Genomic DNA, 22,499 nt, shown 5'->3' with positions numbered 1-22,499 from the left:
GGCGCGCTGGCAGTAGGTTCGGTCGCCACCGAAAATGCACTTCTGTCAGCATTACGGACTTGTTTCTACCGCCACATATGTCTACAAACGATTACCCTGAAATAGTCAAATCACAGGTTCATACAAATGCAAGGTATTCTCTTATAGTTGCCATTATCACTTTTGCGCTTAATATATTGAACCTTCTACTTTAATCTGATCACCTTTCGTATGAAAACAGCTCGGCCAATTTAGTTTCCCATATAGCCTTCCTTATGCTGTTATTCTGCGCTGTGTGCTGCCAAAACCAGAACTGATATTACGCAGGGTTAACGAGACCGCAACCACACACACGTGAAGAGAAAGAGACGGATCTTCCTTGCACCTCGCATTATGCATCTTTGCTAATCCCAGGTTACTGAGGTGTTGTTAACTATAAACCAATAAAAACTTGTCCATTAACATTTTTTCGAAATGTAATTTTTGTATGTTGTGTTTTCGAGCGCACTGCGTGACTTCACGGTGTTTCGGCTTTTCATCGCTTGTGGCTTAGTACATGTCTCAAAGGAGGACGCTGTGTCTCGAGTGAAAACCTTGCGTTCATGAAGCAGCCCCGAGAGAGCGTGCCACGAGTGAGGCGTGCACACGAAATTGCACAGATGCACGCGTGAACCACGCAAAGCCCGATCCAGCGTCCGGTGTGGCACCTTTCGCTTCCAGGGATTTTGCCCAGGATTGCGTCCACACCTGGAGGCGGTCGAGCTTCACGATCGATGTAGCCGATGTACCTGAGGGGTCCGCAACGCTTGAATGACCACGTGAGGCACTTTTCTTCCTCTCAGCTTCGTGGCTCGCTGCGCTGAAGAAAAGCTTTGTCACACGCCACGGTGGCTAAGCGGTTACATGGCGCTTTACAACTGAACATGCGGTATCAGGTACTCTCGCCCGTGGTAGCCGCCTTACTACTTTCTTGGACCCCCAAGACATTGCCACTAAATTATATCTGGAGGCTCAAGTTTATTGCACCAACAGCCTAAACTGAAACACCAACGTGAAAAAATAACTAATCGGAACATCTGTTCTTTGTAATCTAATAAGAGTGCTATGTGCAATCGCTCCGTAGCCGGTCTTAGGCAAACATGATGATTCAAATGCGTACTGTTACGCTCGAATTAAGCCGCTGATATCAATGTAGGAAAAGTTACAAGCGCAACGCCAAGGCATAAGCCCCGTTTACATGAATGCGACAGTGGCACATCGCATTTCCAAGCGCATTTGGGAAAGGCGATGCGACGCCGTTTACATGTAGCGCCTTAACTCTCGCGAGAACGTAGCTCCACATGGTGTCGTATAAGGGAAGTGCAGCCAACTTCCGGTGTAACTGGTTTCCGGTAGTAGGCCGAGTGCACGTTGGCGGTTGAGTGCCGAGAAACAGACAGTTTTAGTTTAGCGTACGCAACTTATAGCGTACGCTATACGCGATAGTGTAGCGGACGCAAAGCCGCGCACGTGTTTTGCAGCTTTAGTTGGCCAGCGAGATGTTCAGATCTCAGAGGCCATATGCCGTCGTTGCGGCTATTTTCCGACTCTAGCGATAGGTAGCGCTGACATCTCGAACGTTTCTTTCGTTAGGCTTCGACACGTTCGAAACGAGAAGCGATCTCGAAAACACCACAAGGGTATCCATAATACTCTGTCGTCGAAAAGGCCTGAGACTAAGCGAAAGCCATTTACACAATCAATGGCTGCGAACGAAGTGCATTTCACAAAAGAAACGCCAAATTCAATTCGAAGCGGGCAGCCGGGACCGCCGCCATGTTGATGGCTAATTCCTTCCCATCATTCCTAATGCGACGATCCTGTGTTTACATGCTCCGCGAGAGTCGACTCGCGCCCGTAAATCTACCCTCGGCTGGCGCATTAATGCGATGCGCCTTCCTAGCGCATTACTACTGTTTACATGAATGTGATGCGCTAGAAATGCGATGCGATGCGACACTGTCGCATTCATGTAAACGCGGCTATAGTCGCTTTCATTTGTTCGCGTAACTATTCAGGCTGATAGTGCTTTAGGATGGCGACAGCTTACGCGAAGGTCAATGCACATCACTGCAGGACGTGGACTAAACCAGAATTATAGCGCTGGTATGTCTATAATTAATTTACCTATTGTCCTTCACATTCCCTTGGCGTACGTGAATGCACAGTGTAGCACAGCCCTAAGCGGTAGTGCAGTTTCATCTGGCTCATCAACCTGTGCATTCCTTGCGCCTTTACCAAACCTCTTTTCGCTGTTCAATATGATTCGTTATATAGACAAATGCAGACACTGCCACATCCTGACTGGGAGCTTACCACTATCATTGAAAAGAAAGATGTACAATCGCCTTATTCTACCGGTGCTAACATATGGGACAGTAACTTGGAGGTTGACAAAGAAGCTCAAGAGCAAGTTAAGAAACGCGCAAGAGCGATGCAACAAAAATGCTAGGCATAACGTTAAGAGATAGGAAGACAGTGGTGTGGATCAGAGGGCTAACGGTGATAGCGGATATTCTATAGTGTACATTAAGAGCGAGAAATGATACTTGGCAGGGAATGTAATGCGTAGGATTGATAACAGGTGGACCATTAAAGCCACAGAATGGGTGCATAAAGAAGGGAAGCTCAGTCGAGTACGGCAGAAAACTGGGGGGGGGTGATGAAGTTAGGAAATTTGCAAGCGCAAGTGCATTCAGTTGGCGCAGGACAGGGGTAAGTGGAGATCACAGGGATATGTATTTCTGCTGCGGTGGACATCAAAATAGGCTGATGACGATGATGATGATAGACAAACGAAGCTAAGGTGCTGCTGCCTGGATTTGCAATGAAATCGCTCGTCAAGAAATTAATGTGTCTGATGTCCCTACACTACGTTTCAATCTGACAGCGTAGTGAAGTCTTCGATCCATTCTCTTGCACTCGATACTACTCCCTGGAAGGCATAGACAGCGCCCTGACGTGCAGGGAGACGCAGCAAGAAGGCATGTGCTTCCCCATCATTATCGCTCCTGATTGGCTGACGTCAGTGGTAGCTGGCATATCATTGCCTCACTAACGTGAAACAGAGTAGCTAGGCAGACAAACTGCACATTGTGACGTCATGAAGGTACTGCAGCGCTGTGTTCGGTTTCAGTACAGGTAAGAGTTTTTCGACCAACTGTGCTCCTGCAAATTTTCTCTGACGGTGATATCACTACTTGAATTCTTTTATGTATGTTAGGGTCATGTCATTGTTTTCCAAACATATGCTATATTCACCTACTTCTTTCCTTACAAAGTATTCGCCAGGCTCTTTTGTTTATAAACATACAACTTTTATGCAATTAATTATTATTATTAACTTTTATGCAACAAAAGTGAGCTCTCTAATCCGAGCCGGACTGATGCGAATGCACGTGAGCGCGTGCTCAGAAGCACGAGAAGTCATAGCATGTGTACGTGCTGCTTGCTACGCTTGCTTGAAGTGTGAGAGGCCATACAAGTACGACTGCTTCTTGTTCTCAGCTCTGAGAGATTGGACCATGGAGTTGTCTGCTGCGCGAGTACAGCGCGTACTTGGTCAGCAGATATCCCAGCTTGTTCCCGTCGGTAAACCAGCTCTTCTCCACCCTTCGCTACCTGTGGCGCATCCTGAAGTGTCGCCGGGGGCACTGTGATAAATCTTTCACCGCCAGCACTGCCGATGGCTGCTTTCTCCCTGGAGAGCTGTCCCCATGGAACAGATTCATTTGGCTCAACAGCATCGAGCTACGCGAAGTCAGTCCAGGAGGGCTGGTCATGACCTGGTTGCGTGAACGCATTGTTCCCGGCGCGTCCAAGCAACAGCGCAGGCACTCGTTCGCGCTGGTCTCCTGGCTGCTCATGAAACATTACAGCATTGAGTTCGTGAAGCTGTGTGGTAAGTCATGCATCTCGGAAAATCACTCCTGGTTCCGGGATGGCTTGAAGTTGAGCGGCAGCCTGAGGCACGTCCATCTCTGCTACTACCTGCTGGACGACTATCTGTGAAGAGACCTCGTAGACTCGCTCTTATCCGCGAGGACCACGATCGACAAGCTCGAGATCGTGAGTGTGCGCTTCTCGAGCGTGTTAGGGCTGGCATCTGACACCACGTGGCGAAAGGAATTTCATCCGACCATCTTCGTCAAAATGAGGCGTGACTTCTCCTGCGATGGTTGGCGTCCCGCACATCGTGCACAAAGAACTTTCTCTCACCGTACCTTCTTCCACCATGACTCGTCGAAATGAAGCGTGACTTCCTAATTCGCCATGACCGTTTCGAGTGTCTACCTGTTTGCCGGAAGCCCCGCAGTGTACAGCCTCTTTGGTGTGTGGGTGTGTGCATGTTTAGAGAGGCCCTTTCCTCGAATTGGGCCTAGAAGAGAACTTCCACGAACCCGCAGAACGCAGGAGGGGCGGACAGGCGTCTACAATTCCGGGAGGCGGGGCGACTGCTTCCTTTCAGCAGGCTCGGTATAATCAGAGGAGGAGGGGCCCTCTTTCTGTGCCGGTCACGTGACATCGATGGAAGCAAGATCTCGCCCACGATTGTAGAGAGCCTATTTAAGGGGCTCCGAAATGTACTTTTGAAAACTTCATGCTCTTCTCATTTTCTTTCATCTACCTTTGAATAAATTGTGCAAGTTTCGCACTAGAAAATCGTCTCGCCCTTGCTTGGTCGCCATGGTCTACCGGATGCGTGCAGCTCGCCGACAACGCCACGCTACCCAATAAGTAACGTCGGTCGAGCTTCGATAGGCAGACGCCAGGTCGAGCTTCCAGGGCAGCAGTACGATACGCTACCCTGGAGTACGCAACAAGCGTTGGCGTGCACATGCTTTGCGAGCTGCTTAGCAGCTGTGAGGGCCTAAGCAGGCTCGTCTGCTCTGAGAACTGGATCAACGTGCCCGAGGCCGAGACATTGGTGGGCTGCAGAGCAGCGGTACACGGCCTGGGCAAGGTTCACAACGACGACCTGTTCGCGACAGCCAAATTGTGCTACGTGTTGCACCACTTGGTGTCTCGCAGCGCAGTCATCGAGTTCGTTGTTAGCCGCTGTGAGCCTGGCGTGTTTAGGATGAGCCACGTATTTGTAGCGCTGTTCGCCGCCCTCGCCTATTGGTGCGCGCCGCTTATTCGGAAAGTACAATTTTGAATTGCACGAGACGTGCCGCCTGGACTTTTCCAGGGCGGCGAGCGTAAGTGTGAACGTCAAGAGCCTAGTAGTGATGTGCACCGCGGCCTCCCCTGGTCGATACCTATATTTCGCGCCTGTTATTTATGGCGAAGATGATGAAATGCAGTGCACCTTTCTTGGTGGTGTCATTGAGCGGTGCGTGTCTCAGCGGCGATGGCAGCCTGCAGCTTGCACACTTGCGGTCGGTTAACTGGACGCTGGAGGTCTTGAGGCTCGGCACGGTAAAGCAGGCGAATTTCTCAAAGCAAGTTGGCGACAGAGCCCTGACAAGCAGGGTAAAGTTCAACGGTTTCTACTAGGCTGCGACATACGACCTGGTCGCTTGTGGAATCATAGCCTCAAGACCCGTGGACTCTGTAGACTCTGCTGGCAACACATACCTCTCGACGCTCGTGGTAAGAATGGGTCTAGTCATCGACTGCAGGCTGGCAATCCTGCTTTCGATTGTCGCGAGATGTGGCAACATTCAGGACGCGCAGCTGGTCTTTGCTACATGACGCAGCGCAATAGTGCAAGCAAGAGCTACAGCCTCTGCTCCGTGATCTTTGGCGACTGTACGTTCGATTACCACGTGGCCACCATTTTATTAATGTTCTGTGCACGATCAGCACGAAAAAGCACCTCACGCTGAGTGCGGTGTCGAAATCCACCGCCATGGCAATGATGAAGTTGCCGCGACGTCTGGTATGTATGCTGTTGACCTTGTAAGACTGCAAACAGCGGGACTACGAACAAAATGTCTTCAAGATACGTGACGCGCAGTGACCTAACCTGTCTCTGCTACAGCATGCGACACAGTTCGTCATGCCGCCCGGCTTGAACGAGCGTACCCGAAGTTCGAGAAGGGGTCGCCACATTTCTGCACGGGCGGGCTTCACCGAGTTCGAAGCAGCTGAGACCATGAGTCGCTAACAACGATACCTATGGACGTCCCCTTCCTAGCCCTCGCTGGTGCAGTCAGGGGCAGTCGAGCGCTGCTGCGGCGCAGCTGGTGGTGATCACCCCCACAAGCTGGATGAAATTAACTTCCACAGATGCATTAAGTAATGTGGTGTCTGGGCCTCGCTGACATCCTGCAGATGACTGGACTGTGGTGTGTTAACTTCTTCGTAGCCTTTGTTAGGTCACATTGCGTGTCTGTTAAAGAGGATACTGGTACGTTAAGGCTGGCCTCTTGATCAGGATCAATGCAATATTTTCTGCCACAAGGCTGGCGAATGATATTTAGTAGGACACATGATCTGTGGCAACATCTTATTTTGTTGTAGCGCAAGCTGAACAAGGACAATAGAAAGGCACATCTAACACACACATCTCTAAAGAGCCGGTTTAACGAGAAATGAAGTGGATGAGGATAGCAACAATTGATTCAGTGTTGCTCGCGGCAGTGTGCATTTCCTGGGCTGAGCAATGCTATGCTTTCATCCTTTTTCGCACGATTAATATAAAGTGAGAAAACGAACGCTTGCCGCATGTGACGTTCTGGTAATAGCACAGACATTTCAATAGGCCACCGTCTCTTCTGTTAAGTCTTTTCTCCCCACTGTATTTTTGCTCGCATTGCTTTTTGAAGATTAACCCTATGTTCTACTAGACAGAAAGGAATTCCTGCCGAGTTCTTGTTGTCTATAGTACATATTGTCAAGTGGCATAAAAGACGACTGGTGACGTTTAATGAGGGCAGCTGGCTTCTGAAAAACACCGCGGTGGGACCTGGCTTTCGAGCGGGCGGGTTAGCACGCGCGTTTCTTTCTTCTTGACCTTACCTGCCTCCTCTGTTGCACTGTGCCCACTGCTGCAGGTGGTAATATTACAGGATCTCGAGAAGATCAGGACGGCGTAATTGTTGTAGCAGATTTTTTTTCTGCTCTTGGGGAACTATCGATGGCGCATTGGTTTTCCTCACCAAGTCTCTGGCACCTATATTTACCGAAACGCGTCGCTGAGCTTTAGCTTGCGAGCAACGAATGTTCGAAAACGGTAACGCGATCAGTCGATTACTTTGTTTTACGGTACGCTAAAAAAAGCTGCGAGCATAAACGAATAGTTGTGAAGTGAAATAATATTTGGAAGGAAGTGATCAAGAACAAATCATTGTTGAATAATCTGGGCGTGTCGCTTTTTTTTTTTAGCTTTCAGTACAGAGCTCGCTGCCAGCGCGGTTCAGGGCCTGCTCGTTTAATTTGGTGAGTTGGGACTCCCAGCAGTCGGAAACTAAGGAGGCCATGTGTTGACATTTACAAGGACGGGGAAGAAGGAATGCGTACTATGTCCAAAGGATGCAAAGACAGCGGTAGCATCTGGTAGACACAGGTGGATGCAGCTATTATTGGTAGAAAAGTTGTGGACACACTATTCACTAACGGGGTATCGAGGGTTTTTGTTGTACCTGAAATTTTGGGACATAAGTGAAATTTGCCAAGAGAGGTCATGCGGGTAAAGCGCAGGCAGCGCTGGTTCAAATAATGTAACAGAGTAGCGAAGCAAAATCAACGGAGAGAGAACGACAGAAGAATGGGAAAGCGGAATGGAGGGTTTGGATAAATCGAATGGAGCGGTGTGTTTACACATCGCACGCCATAGGCGGTGGCAAAAAATATTTCACTAGCAAGATACAAGCACCCTCACCCAACGTATGGTTGTCGCTGTACAGCTTTGAGAAACTGCTGGAAAAAGTTTTAGTTCTGCAGCAATATAGATTTGTTAACATTAACTGTTTCTGAGGTACGTGCCGGGGCCTTGAAATTAGGTGTGTGTGCGTGTGTGGAAAACTTTATTGTAGAAGAGTGCTTGACCAGTTTTGCACATAATCTTTTGGGGAAGCACTCACTTGCCTGTCACCAAACTCACTGAGCGAGTATCTGCAGTGAAAGGTATTCTAGAGCCTGGGAAGGAGTAAAAAACTGCCCACTCCATTGCGCCTTCCGCCCTTCCTGTCCGCTTACATGTGTTCGACATATGTTGAGTGGGATAATGACCTATCCTTACAAAAATGGCATATATCTAAAAATATACATAGCATCAGTTTTTAGCTATATTTATTTAGCCATTCTCGTCAATAAGCTATAAACTCCTGGGGGTTCTAATCTTGCAGATATTTTTAGTTTTTTACAGTTTTTTTATTAACCAAGATTGCGAGCTTTGGGGGCCCCAAAGGCCGGGCAGCAATACTGCATGAACTGAAGGGCGTCAAGGAAAAAACAAGATGCGACAGATATGACAATCAAGCAGCTATCCGACAGAGTTACAACGCTGGAGGTCAAGGTAGAATCATGTGACCACACCGATAACTATGGTCTTGAGCCTGCGCTGAGTGAAATCACTGTAAAGCTAGAAGAAGTTAAAGTGAAATGTAACGACGCCGAGAAAAGGCAGCGTCGGTCAAAGCTGCTGTTCTTTGGTCTTCAGGATGACGCGAAAGAAAACTGGGATGGCTCGGAGCAGAAAATAATTAAATTTTGCTCTAATCATCTAGGAATCATTGTAACCGAATCCCAGTTTGAACGTGTGCATCGGTTAGGAAAGTTCGCTGTTGACAAGCAAAGGCCCTCCATTGCAAAACTAACGTTTTTTAAAGACAAACAGCGAATTCTGGCATCCGCGCACAATTTGAAACCCTCGAATTACTCTATTCGCGAAGGCTTTTCTTTGCCGACAGGTTAGCTAGGTGGAAACTACTAGAATTCGCCAGAAACCAGATTAAGAAGAGCAAACTGGTCGCTGATAAACTGCGCATTGACAACAAAACATACGTCTTTGATAGCACGACTAACTCAGTTGTGCTATCAGCAAGATAGCTAGGCAAAAGAAAATGCACTCAGGAGCGGCCTAGGCCATCTAGCACCAGTCCACAGCTATCAGTATCATTTACTAACCTCCGAAGCCTGCTTCTCAAACGTGATGAAGTGTGTTCTTTTCTAGATGATACCAACAGCGATATTGTGGGACTGACAGGAGCCTGGCTTCATATAGATGTAATGGACAATGAAATTTTCCCTAACCAAAATAGCTATAACATATATAGACGTGATCGTTCCGTTAAGAAAGGCGGCGGTGACCTTATCGCCATCAAGAAAGTGCTAGCATCATACCACGTACATGATTTTTCTCTGGAAATGTTGTGGGTCGCCTGTGCAACGGCATCGGTCAAGGTATTGGTTGGCGTCTGCTACCGACCGCCAGATTCTGATCTCTCCTTCATTAATAAACTTCATGCCAGTATTACTTCTGCCATCCAAACATGCCCAGCTGAATTCATTTACCCGGTTGGTGACTTTAACTTTCCGCACATTTACTGGCAGAATTTTTCAACCTCGTGTCGCACCTCATCGGAGCTTATCAGCCTTACTTTAGACTTCTAAAACGTCACAACCGCGAGTTGGTTGATTTATCACTTGAAAAAAAAATTGAAGTCTAAAGTCTAAAATGAGGGCAAGAACGTTTAAACGAAAAAGTGATTAAGCCTATTATTCATTTCTTTATAATCGGATCTATTATAATCGGCAATTTGCCTGGTTGTAGTACCTTGAAATGCTAATGGGACGTTTAGCTCTTAATGTATAAGCTTGTGCTCACTAAAACCATCGAAGTACAACATTTCGCCAATCGTTTCAGGTGCACTGCAGAAGATAAGAACTAAAACGTTAGAACCGCGAGTTGGTTCATTTATCACTTGAAAAAAAATTGATCTTATCTTCTGCAGTGCACCTGAAACAATTGGCGAAATTTTTGTACTTCGATGGTTTTAGTGAGCACAAGCTTATTCATTTAGAGCATAATGTCCCATTAGCATTTCAAGGTACTATAACCAGGCAAATTGCCGGTTATAATAGAGCCGATTATAAAGAAATGAATAATAGGCTTAATGACTTTTTCATTTAAACGTTCTTGCCCCCATTTTCGGATAGGTCTGTTGAAAACAACTGGCTGTTTTTAAGAACCTGATAAATTATCTATTATACAAATATGTTCCATTGGGGGGGGGGGGGGAGGATTTCTGTCTCAAATGACAAATCTAAACCATGGTTCACAAAAGCTCTCCGTCGTCATTGAAATCGAAAGAATCGTCTTTACAAAAAGGCCAAGCTCGTGTCCACACTATCGGCTTGGGAAAAATACAGTGTGTGCTTAAAGTCTTATTGTTCTGCTGTTCGTGTTTGTAAGAATAAACATTTTTCTCACGACCTCCCCTCTCTTTTAAAATCAAATCCCAAAAAGATTTGGCGTGTGATATCTCCCGACAGTGCTGATAATCATATTTCACTGACCAATGATGACCATCTACCACTTTCTGATAGTGAGTACCCTCAATTTAACAGGCATTTCGCATCAGTATTCACAAGTGAAGGTCTTTCCAACATACCCGTTATACCTGATCATGATTGGCAATATATGGCCCCTATTAATGTCACCGTTGAAGGTATCGCTGAACTCACTGATGACCTAAAGATTTCCAGAACTGCTGGTGTTGACAATGTTAACTCTAAAATATTAAAAAGCACTGCATCAATTTTCAGCCAAATTCCTTGCCTCCTTTTCCAACAATCACTATCATCTGGCTTGCTCCCTACCGACTGGAAAATTGCCAAGATCATCCCTGTGTTTAAAAGTGGAAACAGAAATGCACCCGAAAACTACCGTCCAAATTCACTGACACGCATTTGCTGTAAATTACTCGAACACATTATCGCTTCTTACACTTACAGTGACCTCGAACATAATTCCTTCCTGTTTCCTGAACAGCACGGCTTTCGAAAATGATTTTCTTGTGATACTCAACATCTAGAATTCATGACTGATTAGCATTTTAACATGGACGCTAACCTACAAACTGACTGCATCTTTTTAGATTTTGCTAAAGCTTTTGACCGCGTTGCACATTCCCGTTCGTTTCCAAAATTATCTACTATTTGCCTAAATTCTTTTACACTGTCATGGATTCGTAACTTTCTTTCTTTCCGCCAACAATTTACAACAGTTAACAATTCTACTTCATCACTCTGTGACGTAACTTCAGGTGTACCTCAAGGCAACGTTCTTGGCCCTTTATTGTTTCTCATGTACATTAACTACCTGCCCGCTATCATATCTTGTCGTCTACGACTCTTTGCTGATGACTGCACCATTTACATATCCATTAATTCCATGGATGATCATCTCGGCCTCCAAAGTGACCTTAACCTAATTTCCAGTTGGTGTAATAAATGGCAAATGACACTTTACTCGAATAAATGCAAGGTTATCTCTTTCAGCTGCAAGGCTACCAATTCTAACTTCTCGTATCTCATAGATAGCACGGTATGTATCAGGCATCATCATACAAGTATTTAGGTATTCATCTCACGCATAATATTTCATGGGCCACGCTGTCAATACCATTTCTGCGGAAGCTTCAAGGACACAATGGGGTATCTGCACCCAGAACCTGTGGAATTCCGCTAACAATGTTCGAAAACTGTCCCATCTAACACTTGTGCGGCCACAGCTAAAATATACAGCATCCATATGGTCCCCATGTCAAAACTGCTTAATAAACTTGCTAGAATTCGTACAAAATAGAGCCGCTCGCTTCATTACACGTAACTACAATCTCCTTTCGAGCGTAACACAGATCAAACTTGATATCTCTCTTGAACTATTACATATTCGTCGATCAATCGCTCTTTTATACTTATTTCAGAAATATCGCCACTGCACCAGGCAATCTGCGTAACCTTTCGAAGCGCCGTCACGCATTTCGAGCCGTTTACATAATCAATACAGCATCAAGTCCATATATGGAAGAACACAAGCCTTCAATTCATCAGCCCTTCCACGTGCCATCGTTTTTTGGAATGATCTTCCCGAAGATATTGCATCGATATGCAACCATCAATCATTCCATGATCAGCTGCGCGCATAGTTTTAAGTGTCATCGTGACGTTAAGCCTTCTCATGTATAAAATATCGCGCTTTTTGGCTATTGTCTATTGTAAACCCCTGCTTTATTTTTTTTCTTTAGTTATGTGTCAGACATTTCTGCTGTATTTATATACTTCAATTATTTCGTGTACTTTGCTCTTGTTTGTTGCTGCTTTTTAGTACGAGCCCTGTGCAATGCTTTCCCTTTCCTTTTTTTGACCTGTATATTTTGCATTTCTTACAATATCCTTGTTCGTCCCCCTTACTCAATGGCCTCTGGGCGTGTAAGGTATTGTAAATAAATAAATAAATTTGCGGAGCTAAACAGTTCTGCGTACGCCAGATTTACGGAATGTGCTGGGTGTGAGTTTCAGAATAGGGTTTTGGGAGACCACTGATAGACTTCGTGAGAAAGAACAGGAAGAGCATATTTACGACTGACCTATTTCACGCTCTGATGTGTTTGCCTTCACATACTTTGAGATGATCTATGTAACAGCAGAAACAGAGGCAAATTGTGAAGACGCAGACGGCCGTCATTGCCTGATAATTGAAAGCACTGCTTGGCAGTGGTCATTTCGTCTGTTTTCCTGTTTAGAATCGCCCTTTTCTTGCTTGATGCTACATTCCCCTCCACTTTCTGCATTACCAGCGCGATTTATGCTGCCAGGAGTCGCATGCACTCTAAAAGGAGATGCGTGCTGGCCACTCTCTTATGCGGAATTTAGCTATTATTTTTCTCACTCTAACTACTCCACGAAATAATGAGTATACCCTACTCTGCTTGTGCCGAATTAGAGACGGTGCTACACCGAGAACTAATAGAACTACCGAAAATTGAGTTAGATATCAATAACTGGTTGCCCTGGCAAAACAAGTTCCAGCATGCTCTTTGTTCGTCGAATGGAAGGCACCATCAGCGAAAAATTCCTGCCAACGGCGTCCTTTGTATTACTGCCTGCTCCCACCTTGCATGCTTCAAGAAGTGTAAAAATAAAAGTTGTTGGCTTGAAGGCACGAAAATGAAGGACATTCATGAGGGTGTCTGTCCAGAAGGAAAGTGCCAACTTTTGTCTGCTCCTTCAGTTAGCTTTTTTTTTTATTTTGTGGTTTGCTCATTAAAAACACAAAGAAAACGCTAACCTTGTAGTCTTATGCGTGTGTGAATCGTACTGTAAACCCAAGTAAAACAGGTAAACGGCTGTTTATTCATACATTGCTCATCCGAACATCGCGCTTCACCACTATAAAACTGCTCAGTACAGCGGTCTCAGGGCAGTTTTTGCGTGCAAAGTTGACCTGTAAGAAAATATCCACTCGTTAAGGCCAGGTTATAAGGTCGAAAGATAAACGATTGTTTATTCTATCACTCTCCAATGTCCAAAAGACGACCTCGCTTATAAATCCTGCTCCGTGGGTCTCTTCCAGAGATCCATGATGTACGACCCTTTGGTCTTCTCTTCGATTTTGGCGGCCATTTTCTGCAGGAGCTCCCGGTTGAAGTAGTGCTTCCAGTCGCCCACCTTGGCTTTGCGCATGAAGTTGAACACCTTCACGTCCTGCTGCTTCCCGTCGGCGGAGTCTGTCGACTCGAACTCCATAATCTTCTTCATGAACTCAGGGCTGCTCTTCTCCATGACCTGTTTGAAGATGTTCTCGTCTCTGTCCAGCAGCTTGCCGTACTCTTCGCCGAGGAAGTACGCCAGCTTTCGTATGCTTCCGGGTGTGTCCTGCTTGAACTCCTCGTAGGTGCTGAAGAACACGTTCGGCTCGTTCCTCATCTCGTAGCCAGCCAGAATGTGGTCGAAGTAGTCTCCGAATCCGAAGTTTCCCTCGAGAAAGCAGTCGAGGAAGTCCTCAAAACTTCCGTTCTCGAAGCGAAACTTGGCGATTCCTTTGACATGATGATAAAACGACACGGAGCAATCCCATGGGTTCCGAGCCATGTAGACACGACCTGTGGCACGAATTTTCTTGTGGCACGAATTTCGGCTCAGGATCGGGAGGGTCGTGCGCATCATTCTCGGGGACGGCATTTTGTCCAAAAGCTCCTGCGTTCCGTTCATCTCCATGAAAGCGGCCTTCTCAATGTGGTCGTAGTAATCAGTCGCCGACTCGCCCTTGTTCAGGATCAGGAGCATGACCTGCTGAACCCAGTGTGATCCCGATTTCGGGTAGGCCACTAGGATGACGTCACCGTCGCGCGGCTTGAAGTTGAGAGCGTTGCGCAAGCATTCCGGTTCACAGTACGGTCCTCGGGGCACGCCATCAATGATGTTGTAGTAAGGCACCTGCCTCTGCTTCTTCTCAACTTCCTTCCTACTCATGGTGGTATACGGTATTTCTTGTATTCGAGTCTGCAAGAGAAAAAAACGTCGTTGATATTTCCAGAAAGCTCTATAATGCGGAGGCTATGAAATTGCTTTAGAGAGGGTGAAAGAGCATAAACTATGCCCATAATCTGCCTCGTCATGCATAGGCAATGGATACAAAGCATAAAGTCAGAGGCATCAAATAAATGAGGCTTGCGCGAGTCATTTGTATAAACTGTGTGTTCAGCGGCAGGAAAAGTGAAAACACCAATGCGAGGAAGAGTGAAGTTTTGCAAAATAAAGAGAGCTCTTAGGTTTTTTCCAGAAAACTTGTAATTGTGAGCCAGGTTAAGATATGCGATTAAAACTCGATTCTGCTATTATCTCCTTGATTGCACTGATAAGAAGGTTCCGTTGAAAATCAGCAATGAAGAAACAAAATTTTATAAACAAAGCAAAACCAGACGAAGGCATTCTTTTTTGTTCTTTGTGGGCCACAATGGTGGTAAACATTGTCCATGAAGAAGGAAGTCTGGAAGGCACGAATTATTCTTTTCTGTAATACATCCCGGAAGTGAAGACATAAAACGTGATGTTGGCTCTCTTAAGTGATGCAGAGACGGATGAAAGCATGCCTGCTCAGTGTAAAGGTTGCTATAAATTTGTTTATTACTGCCAATGTTGTCAGCGGATGGCTAGAAATATAGCTCTCACACCTTTTTTGCCCGCGCGTGTCGTTTCCTCGGCGAGTATTCTTTCCGCGTGAACTGGACGCCAAGTGCGGAGTTGGTAATTTCTGTTTCACTATGGAATCATTAGGAAGTTCATTCTGCCACCCCGTTTATTGGGTACATTGTAGTTTGTACCAAACGTGAAGGAAACAGCTACGATTTATTAAGGGTAAGTGCAGTATCTTACAGATCACTGTTTGTGGAAGCAAGTATTCTGGGGCAGAATTCACTAAACCGCACTGTTCGTATCAAGTTTCTTAGCCAACAAGTTCTTACGCTCAGATAAGCGTGCAACCGGAGTGGCAGCGCATATAACGTACGGCGTCGTATGAGAACGAGGAGAAAAGAAAGCTCGAATTAAATGACAAGAAATGAAAGTGCGGTCAACTGATAGCATGACGGCAGATCATGCGCATGTAATTCAGGCTTTATTCTTACGGCAAATCATTGCACATTCCTATTCGACAGCTTCCTTTTCCGGGCGTCTGCTACAGCGCTGACGAGCGCAACCACGCTCACCCGTACACAGCACCGCAGTCAAAAGAATTGCAGTCGAAGTTTTATGCATTATTTTCACATTTATACGAGAGACCGGACTGAGGGACACATGATGACATATTTAAAGCAGAAAGAGACGCTCAGTCGAAGGAATTGCCGGCCGAGCCTGCCAAGCTAACCTCACCTGTATACATCATCACCACCACCCCCAACGTATTAAATTACTGAAATCAAAAAGTTCCATAATACATAGTTCGTATGGTCTCAAGGCAAGACGCCCAGCACCCGTACGTTCACCGGTATGGTATGTGATCGCACAGCTCATGGCTGCAGGTGCGGTTATACTACAGCGCATAGGCTCAATATCAGCTCCCTGGGCCACCGGTACCATCTATAAGGTGCTGGTCGACGATGTTGTCGAGCGCCGATCGAAGACAAAACGTACGCTCCCCTCGCATAGGATCGCTGTCGAGGGCAGAGAGAGCTATTAAAGTAGCCCTGAAGGAGAAATACGGAAAGAAGCCGGCGCTACCGACATTCCCATAATTATCACAGAAAACTTCACTATACGTAAGATCCACACCTGCAAGTTTTGCTCCCTATCACACGTTGACACGTTATCAGCGTTCATCGCTTCTTGTTGGCTTCTACTCGGCTAATAAAACACGATGATGCTTTGCACCAGGTAAAGGGTTTGTTTTTGAAGGTTCAGGCGGCCGCTTTCCGACGGAGACAAAACACACAAAGTTTCGCGCACTTCAATTTTGGAGTCTGGTAATAAATGATAGGTGGACGACTTTAGGGCCTGCAGCCCCTAACTACGTTGTCTGCCATAGCCCAAGTGGCACCTCATAGAACTTAAGGCTAACCAGCCAACATCACTAAGATGCTCAGCGCCAACGTTGCCATAAATTTACTAGCCTGACAAAAACACGCTCAAGTGCACGTCAGAATAATGCACAGCACCCTACACGAAAGGCATAGCGGTTCAGCATTCTAGTTGGTTTCGGATCAAATGTGTTCAAGTCTTCCATCTTGCAGCACTGAAGCACTTTGTCACTGCACATGTAGTACGATGACAATGTGGGGGTGGCAGTATCCAAGCAGCGCCCGACGCTGTTCTGCAAAGAAGCGAATGCGACCTCGCAGTACGAAGCGAACTGCGGCTCAAGAGCAACAGTCCGTTAATATTCCGCACAAACTTTGTATGTTGTAAAACGCCATCAGCGCACTTTTATGTTCACTGCAGGACGAAGGCTTCTCCCAGTTATATATAATTGACCCTGGCCTGTGCTAACAGATTCCATGTTATGCCTGCAGATTTCCTGACTTCATTACCCCACCTTCCTTTCCCTAGCACCCAGTCTTTATTTGTATTAGACTCCCGTATGTGCCGTATGAAATACGCGGCCTTCCCAGCTCTAATTTTCCCGCTTAATTTCACCTACGACTACCCCGTTTATCCTCTTAGCATTAGGTCTAACATTTTTCGTTCCATCGCTTGTTTGAGATGTCCTCAATTTATTCTCAATCTTCATTGCTGACCTTCAAGTTTCTGCCCCTTATGATAGTACTTGAAGATCGGAATGGTTGTACACGTTTCTTATCAACGACAGCGGTGTGCTCCCGGTCACGACTTGGTAATGCCGGCCGTGTGCACTTGGAACCGTTTTCATACTTCTGCTAACTTCACTCTATGATCAGCGTTCCCTGTGGTTAACTGACCTAGAGAATCTTACTCCTGTATATACTCTAGAGGCTGACTGTCGGTCATTAATTCTTGTTCGCTTGACAACGTATTCAACATTACCATCGTCTTCAGCATACTTTTCTTTAACCTTCTCTTGCACTTTCTGTGTTAGAGTTCTCAATCGATTCTTACAATGTGTCCACAGCGTTGCTGTACAGGACAATGACACCGGCAAGCTCAAGCATGTTGAGATATTCCGCGTTGACCATTTCCCTTGATCCTTCCCAGTTCTCAGTCTAATACCTTGAATACTCCTAAGCATGCAATCAATACTGTCACGGGGCAGAATTAGTGAAGCGTAGCCTGAGGCGTTAGGGACGATGGTCGACGAGTTGGTGCCGAACGGAACTGGTGACGTCGGAATGACGGTGAGAAACTGTTCCATGTAGCAGTCCCCTCAGCGTTGGGTGTTTAGGCGATCTTTCAGTTAGGTCTCCCATCTCCCATCCAGCCTCAAATCCTTAAAAAAATAATAATCCGCAGCCCTTTCAGCAAAAGAAAGCACAAACTAGAAAAAAGACAGTGATAGAAGTGCTCACAACACATCAGTGACAAACTTGATGGTTGTCAGGGACGGACACTTCTGTTTGCTAGCACCCAATGGAGCGTCATTACGAGTATGAAAGTTCCGGCTATAGCGCGCATACAGAAACACAGCCTATCAGACATTAGGCAGATGTTCATTGCACAGCATTAATGTTGCTGCCTTCCACAGCAACGCAAACTCAATATAATTATGCGCTGAAACAGCTCGATGCACTCTGAGGTGACAAATCAGAGCACGCCGCAAAGATAATAAGCACGCGCCATCCTCGGCTATCAGTTGTGGCCTCTGGCCAGTCAGTCACTACAGCGCTTTCCAATGCTTACTCGCGTTAGCTCGAGTGGCGCAGATGGACGTAATTATGTTCGTAAGATTGCTACACCCATATGCTAGAGATTTCCTCTGAGGTCGTCATTTGCGACGGCCGTTTAGATTTTGTGAATCGACGTACGCTTACTATTGGCGGAAATACTGAAGTTCGCAAGTGTGCTACCCTAACATATACGCATTCTTTTCAATTACAGCGCTCGTCTTTGCCGCGGCAGGCGTAGTACGCTTCAAGATCTTAAGAACAGTTTTTCGCTTCGTAAATTCGCTTTTATCGTAAGATTATTCTTAAGCCAGATTAATAGCATAAGTTCGCTTAGTGAATCCTGCCCCTGACCTTGATGACCAGCCTTCGTGACAACCTTACGACGGCTGCAACACTGCAGGTAAAGGGAAAAGGTAAAATTATCTCTATAAGAAACAAACTTGCAGCCCAGCAAAACAATGGGCCACACGTTTCCTGAATTTTGTGTGTGCTGGGTCACATAAATATTACATTCAGGTTTCCATTCATAACAGCCCGATTGAGGTTACTGCTTCCAAAATAATGGGGTAAAAAATCTGCCACATTTACCCAACGTTCCGCACAATGGCTGAAAGGCAAGAAGGGTGCATGAGCTCAAGAAGACGAATGACTAGAAGCTTGAATGATAGTAACATTGAAACAATTAACCTTCTGTCGTTCCGACATAACAAAGTGGACACGCCGTGGTTGCTCAGTGGCTATGGTGTGGGGTTGCTCAGCACGAGGTCGCGGGATTGTAGTCCTTGGGAGTCCGCGGGAGTCTTCCACTGCGGCGTGTCTCAAAATTAGAAAGTCGTTTTGGCACGTCAAGCCCCATACTTTAATGTAATAACAAAATGGGCGCGACTTGTTTCATCAGCTGCGAATATTTTGCGTGCGCATCGCAACAAAGCAACCTTATGCGAATTGCTTGTGCTAGCGGAAACTGGCAGTCGGGCAGACTTTCTGGGAGCAAAGAGTATGTGGAAACCACATTTAACATCGAGGGTGGACTTTTCTCGCACAGCATATTAATTCTGGTTCTTGATTTTCATGTTAAATCAACCTATTTATTCCTTTACTAGTTATTTTATGGGAACGGCCAAACAAATTTTGATAATACCAGTCGATTGTATTCACATACTAACCAGAACAGCAAAAACCTTGGGTTATGGGCTGCATAAACAAAGGTTTCTGCTTTCTCGTGCTACATACATTCGGTAACAGCATTGGCTAATGGCAGTTGAACGTGTGCCCCAACCATCTCTGCCACATGACTAGGGGGAGAATTTGTCGTTCTTCATTTATACATTGCATAAGTGGCTACAACAACTTCGCATAAGTAGCACCCTAGGTTGTTCCCACTCTAAGTTAAGCTAGACATGAATATTCTTCTCAAGCATCGCGTAGCACTGGATGTGCCGCCCTCTTTTAGTTTTATAGCAAAGTCCTCATAGAACACCATCAATGTAAGTGTGATTTTGGCTAGCAGCACGAAACGTGGTGTCAACGAGCTTTCGACCAAACCTCCTCAAATTCTTGCTGATCTCACATTTTGTTATTCATGCACATGACTGGAAATGATTCACATGAGTAGAGAGAGAGAGAGATGAGAATGTAAAGGCAGGAAGGTTAGTCGGAAGGGAGGCTTCTGGTTCGCTACCCTACAAAGGGATATATAAGGGGCAAAGAAAACAAAACCTGCGATAAAGCAGACGCACGAAGAAAAATGGGAATTGGGGAGGGGAACGGAATAAATAGTTTCTCGAACAAGTTCCCCGAGAATAGTACCTTCAATAGAGCTTTGACTGACTGCGGGTTTGACAACCCTGCTGGCCGGTACTTCATAAGTGCCTCCGAAAGCGGATGGTTGTCGGACTGCCTAATGTGGTCGCGACAGACTAACACGTCTGTGCTTTAGCGAGAACAGCAAATAACGTGTTCAAGTTTCCTCTCTGACGCAGTAGTCACCAGCAGCACTGGCGATCTTTGATTTTACACTTATCACTGCGCGCGAGCTGCCAGAGCCAGCCGGAGCGCCTTCGTTTTCCTCAGGTTGCTTCGCCCACAGCGCGACGCACTTCGGCCACGCGTTCGTTTTAGTTGGGCTGGATGGTGGTTCTGGCTACCCGCAGGCTGCCAGAAGCAGCCAGGACGATTTCCATCTGGCTGCTCTCTGGAAGTTATCTGGCTAGCAGATTACAAAAGGAGGCGATCAGCGCTCGCCGCCATTTTCATTGAGACTTAACGGATTGTAACGCAGGCGCTTGAGGACTTCTAACTCACCCAGCAAACTGGCTACAGTCACATTCAGGCGGAAGTAACTGTAGCGCTCTCCTCTAAGATTCTACCGCACCTTGCGAGATGGTGAGATACGCGCGGCGGGGAACCATTTCCATTTCTTTTTTCTTTTTTTGTTTTGTTTACAGCGAAGCTGTCTATGGCTATGATCCGGGATTTTATGGCGTCCACGCGGAAAACCTCTCCCCTAAAAAGTCAGAGTGAAAGAGCCAACAACAAAAGCAAGCGCATATCACCGCTCGCGTCAGAGCTCGGGTAAACGGCCTCCTGTGTCTGGAAATGGAAACGGCGCGCCGCCGCAGCTGTGTCTCTGTGAATGTATGAGGTAGTGGGCGACGTAGTGTGCGCCTGATAAGGCGACCAAGGGGAATTTTCCGTGCCATTTGGCTCTGCCGTTGCTATGGTAAGACCACGCGTGATCCGTACGCATGAAGAGCGAGGAGTGACAGCGAGAGCAGCGGCGAGAGAGAGACCATCGGCGTCGTGCCAACCCGGCGGCCCGGGAAGAAGAGCGTACCGGCGATGTGGTACGTAAGCGACGAGCAAGAGCTGATGACGCATGATGATGATGTGTTCTGTTTTACGGCGCAAGGGCCACGTATGGCCAAAGAGCGCCAAGCCAATGGTAATGAAATCAAAGTGAAGCGTTAAATTACAAGCGATGAATGTTACAGGGCTGTAGAGGGGCCTAAAAGACGGTCACTGCAAAATGCGTAAAAGCTACATGTAATAAAACTATGACTAAGATTATGAAGCGTGACAAGGAGGCGAAAGAAACATTGTAAAAGAATTACGTCGTGATAAAATTTGAAAAAGCACTACTGCCCTAATAGACTCCTTTAAGCGCAAGTACCTGAAGGTGTGTGCTGTCCAGAACTACTATCATAGCAACATCCTCTAGAAAGAGGATGCGCTACGATACTATTGGGCTATTAACATGCAGAACCACATCTTTGTGGTGACAGCTTTGGTAGTAAACACTCCACGAGGACGTGGAGGACGGTGAGCCTTTCACCACATCTACAACAGGTAGGAGGTTCCTTGCCAGTAAGCAGAAAATTGTGAGTGCCATATATGTGTCCTATTTGGAGTCTACAGAATAGGACGTCGGTCCGTCTTGTTTTTGCAACAGGGGGCCAGAAACCTATCCTTGGCTTAATCAAATGGAGCTTATTATTTGTTTCATTGTCCCACATGCGTTGCCAGTAACTTCGCAGTTTCGTTCGCAAAAAAGGCTTGAGGTCTGTGGAAGGAATAGCAGTTGTGGTATTACCAGCTTGAGGTGTAACTGATGTGGTCATTTGGTCGGCCAGCACATTACCTTCAATGCATCTATGACGAGGGAGGAGGAGGAGGAATAAACTTTATTTGTGCACAGCAGATTTGAGACCTAGGCCTCTACCTAAATGACGGCCTCGAGCCCTTGGGCCCTGGCGGCATCTTCGGCCTGCTGGATTGCCTTGCGTTGGTCTTCCGGTGCACAGCTGAGCAACGCGGTCTCCCACTGCTCTCTGGTTTTAATTATTTTATTCTGTATGGGTGTACGAGGACAAGCCCATACCATGTGTTGTAGGTCCGCCCTTTCTTCACAGAATCTACATCTATCCGTGCAAAGGTCCGGGTAGTAGCGGTGGTAGGCCACCGGGTTCGGATATGTATCTGTTTGTAAGAGGCGCCATGCCGTCGCTTGCCGTCTATTTAACGAGGAGTGTGCAGGGGGGAAATGGGCCCTTCCCAATTTATAGTGTTTGGTGATCTCGTTAAAGCTGGTCATCCGGTCTCTCTCCGTTCCCAGTATTTGTTGCGTGTCACCTGCTCGGCCTGTCAGTTCTCGAGCCAGGTTGTGCGCTATTTCGTTCCCGGGAAGGGAGGAGTGTGCGGGTGCCCATATAATGTGAATGTCGCGATCTTCAC

The 22,499-nt window shown here is 46.5% G+C and overlaps 1 protein-coding gene across 2 annotated transcripts in view; it reads left to right on the top strand.

Annotated features, from left to right (window-relative positions):
• The first annotated feature begins 687 nt into the window (after positions 1–687).
• The window catches only part of LOC139053018 (uncharacterized), a 32,880-nt gene continuing 11,068 nt past the window's right edge, over positions 688–22,499 (top strand). The window contains exon 1 of one of the 2 annotated variants that reach the window (XM_070530154.1): positions 688–797. In XM_070530154.1, the coding sequence (XP_070386255.1) occupies positions 790–797 (8 nt within the window). In that variant the 5' untranslated portion in view covers positions 688–789. Of the gene's footprint in view, positions 798–21,027; positions 21,113–22,499 lie in introns of those variants that run through there. The other variant, XM_070530155.1, reaches the window with a different exon arrangement.

Source organism: Dermacentor albipictus, unplaced genomic scaffold, assembly GCF_038994185.2.
Source record: "Dermacentor albipictus isolate Rhodes 1998 colony unplaced genomic scaffold, USDA_Dalb.pri_finalv2 scaffold_54, whole genome shotgun sequence".
Lineage (NCBI taxonomy): Eukaryota > Metazoa > Arthropoda > Arachnida > Ixodida > Ixodidae > Dermacentor > Dermacentor albipictus.
The sequence above is the reverse complement of the archived record's forward strand: the minus strand, read 5'-3'. Positions and strand labels throughout refer to the sequence as shown.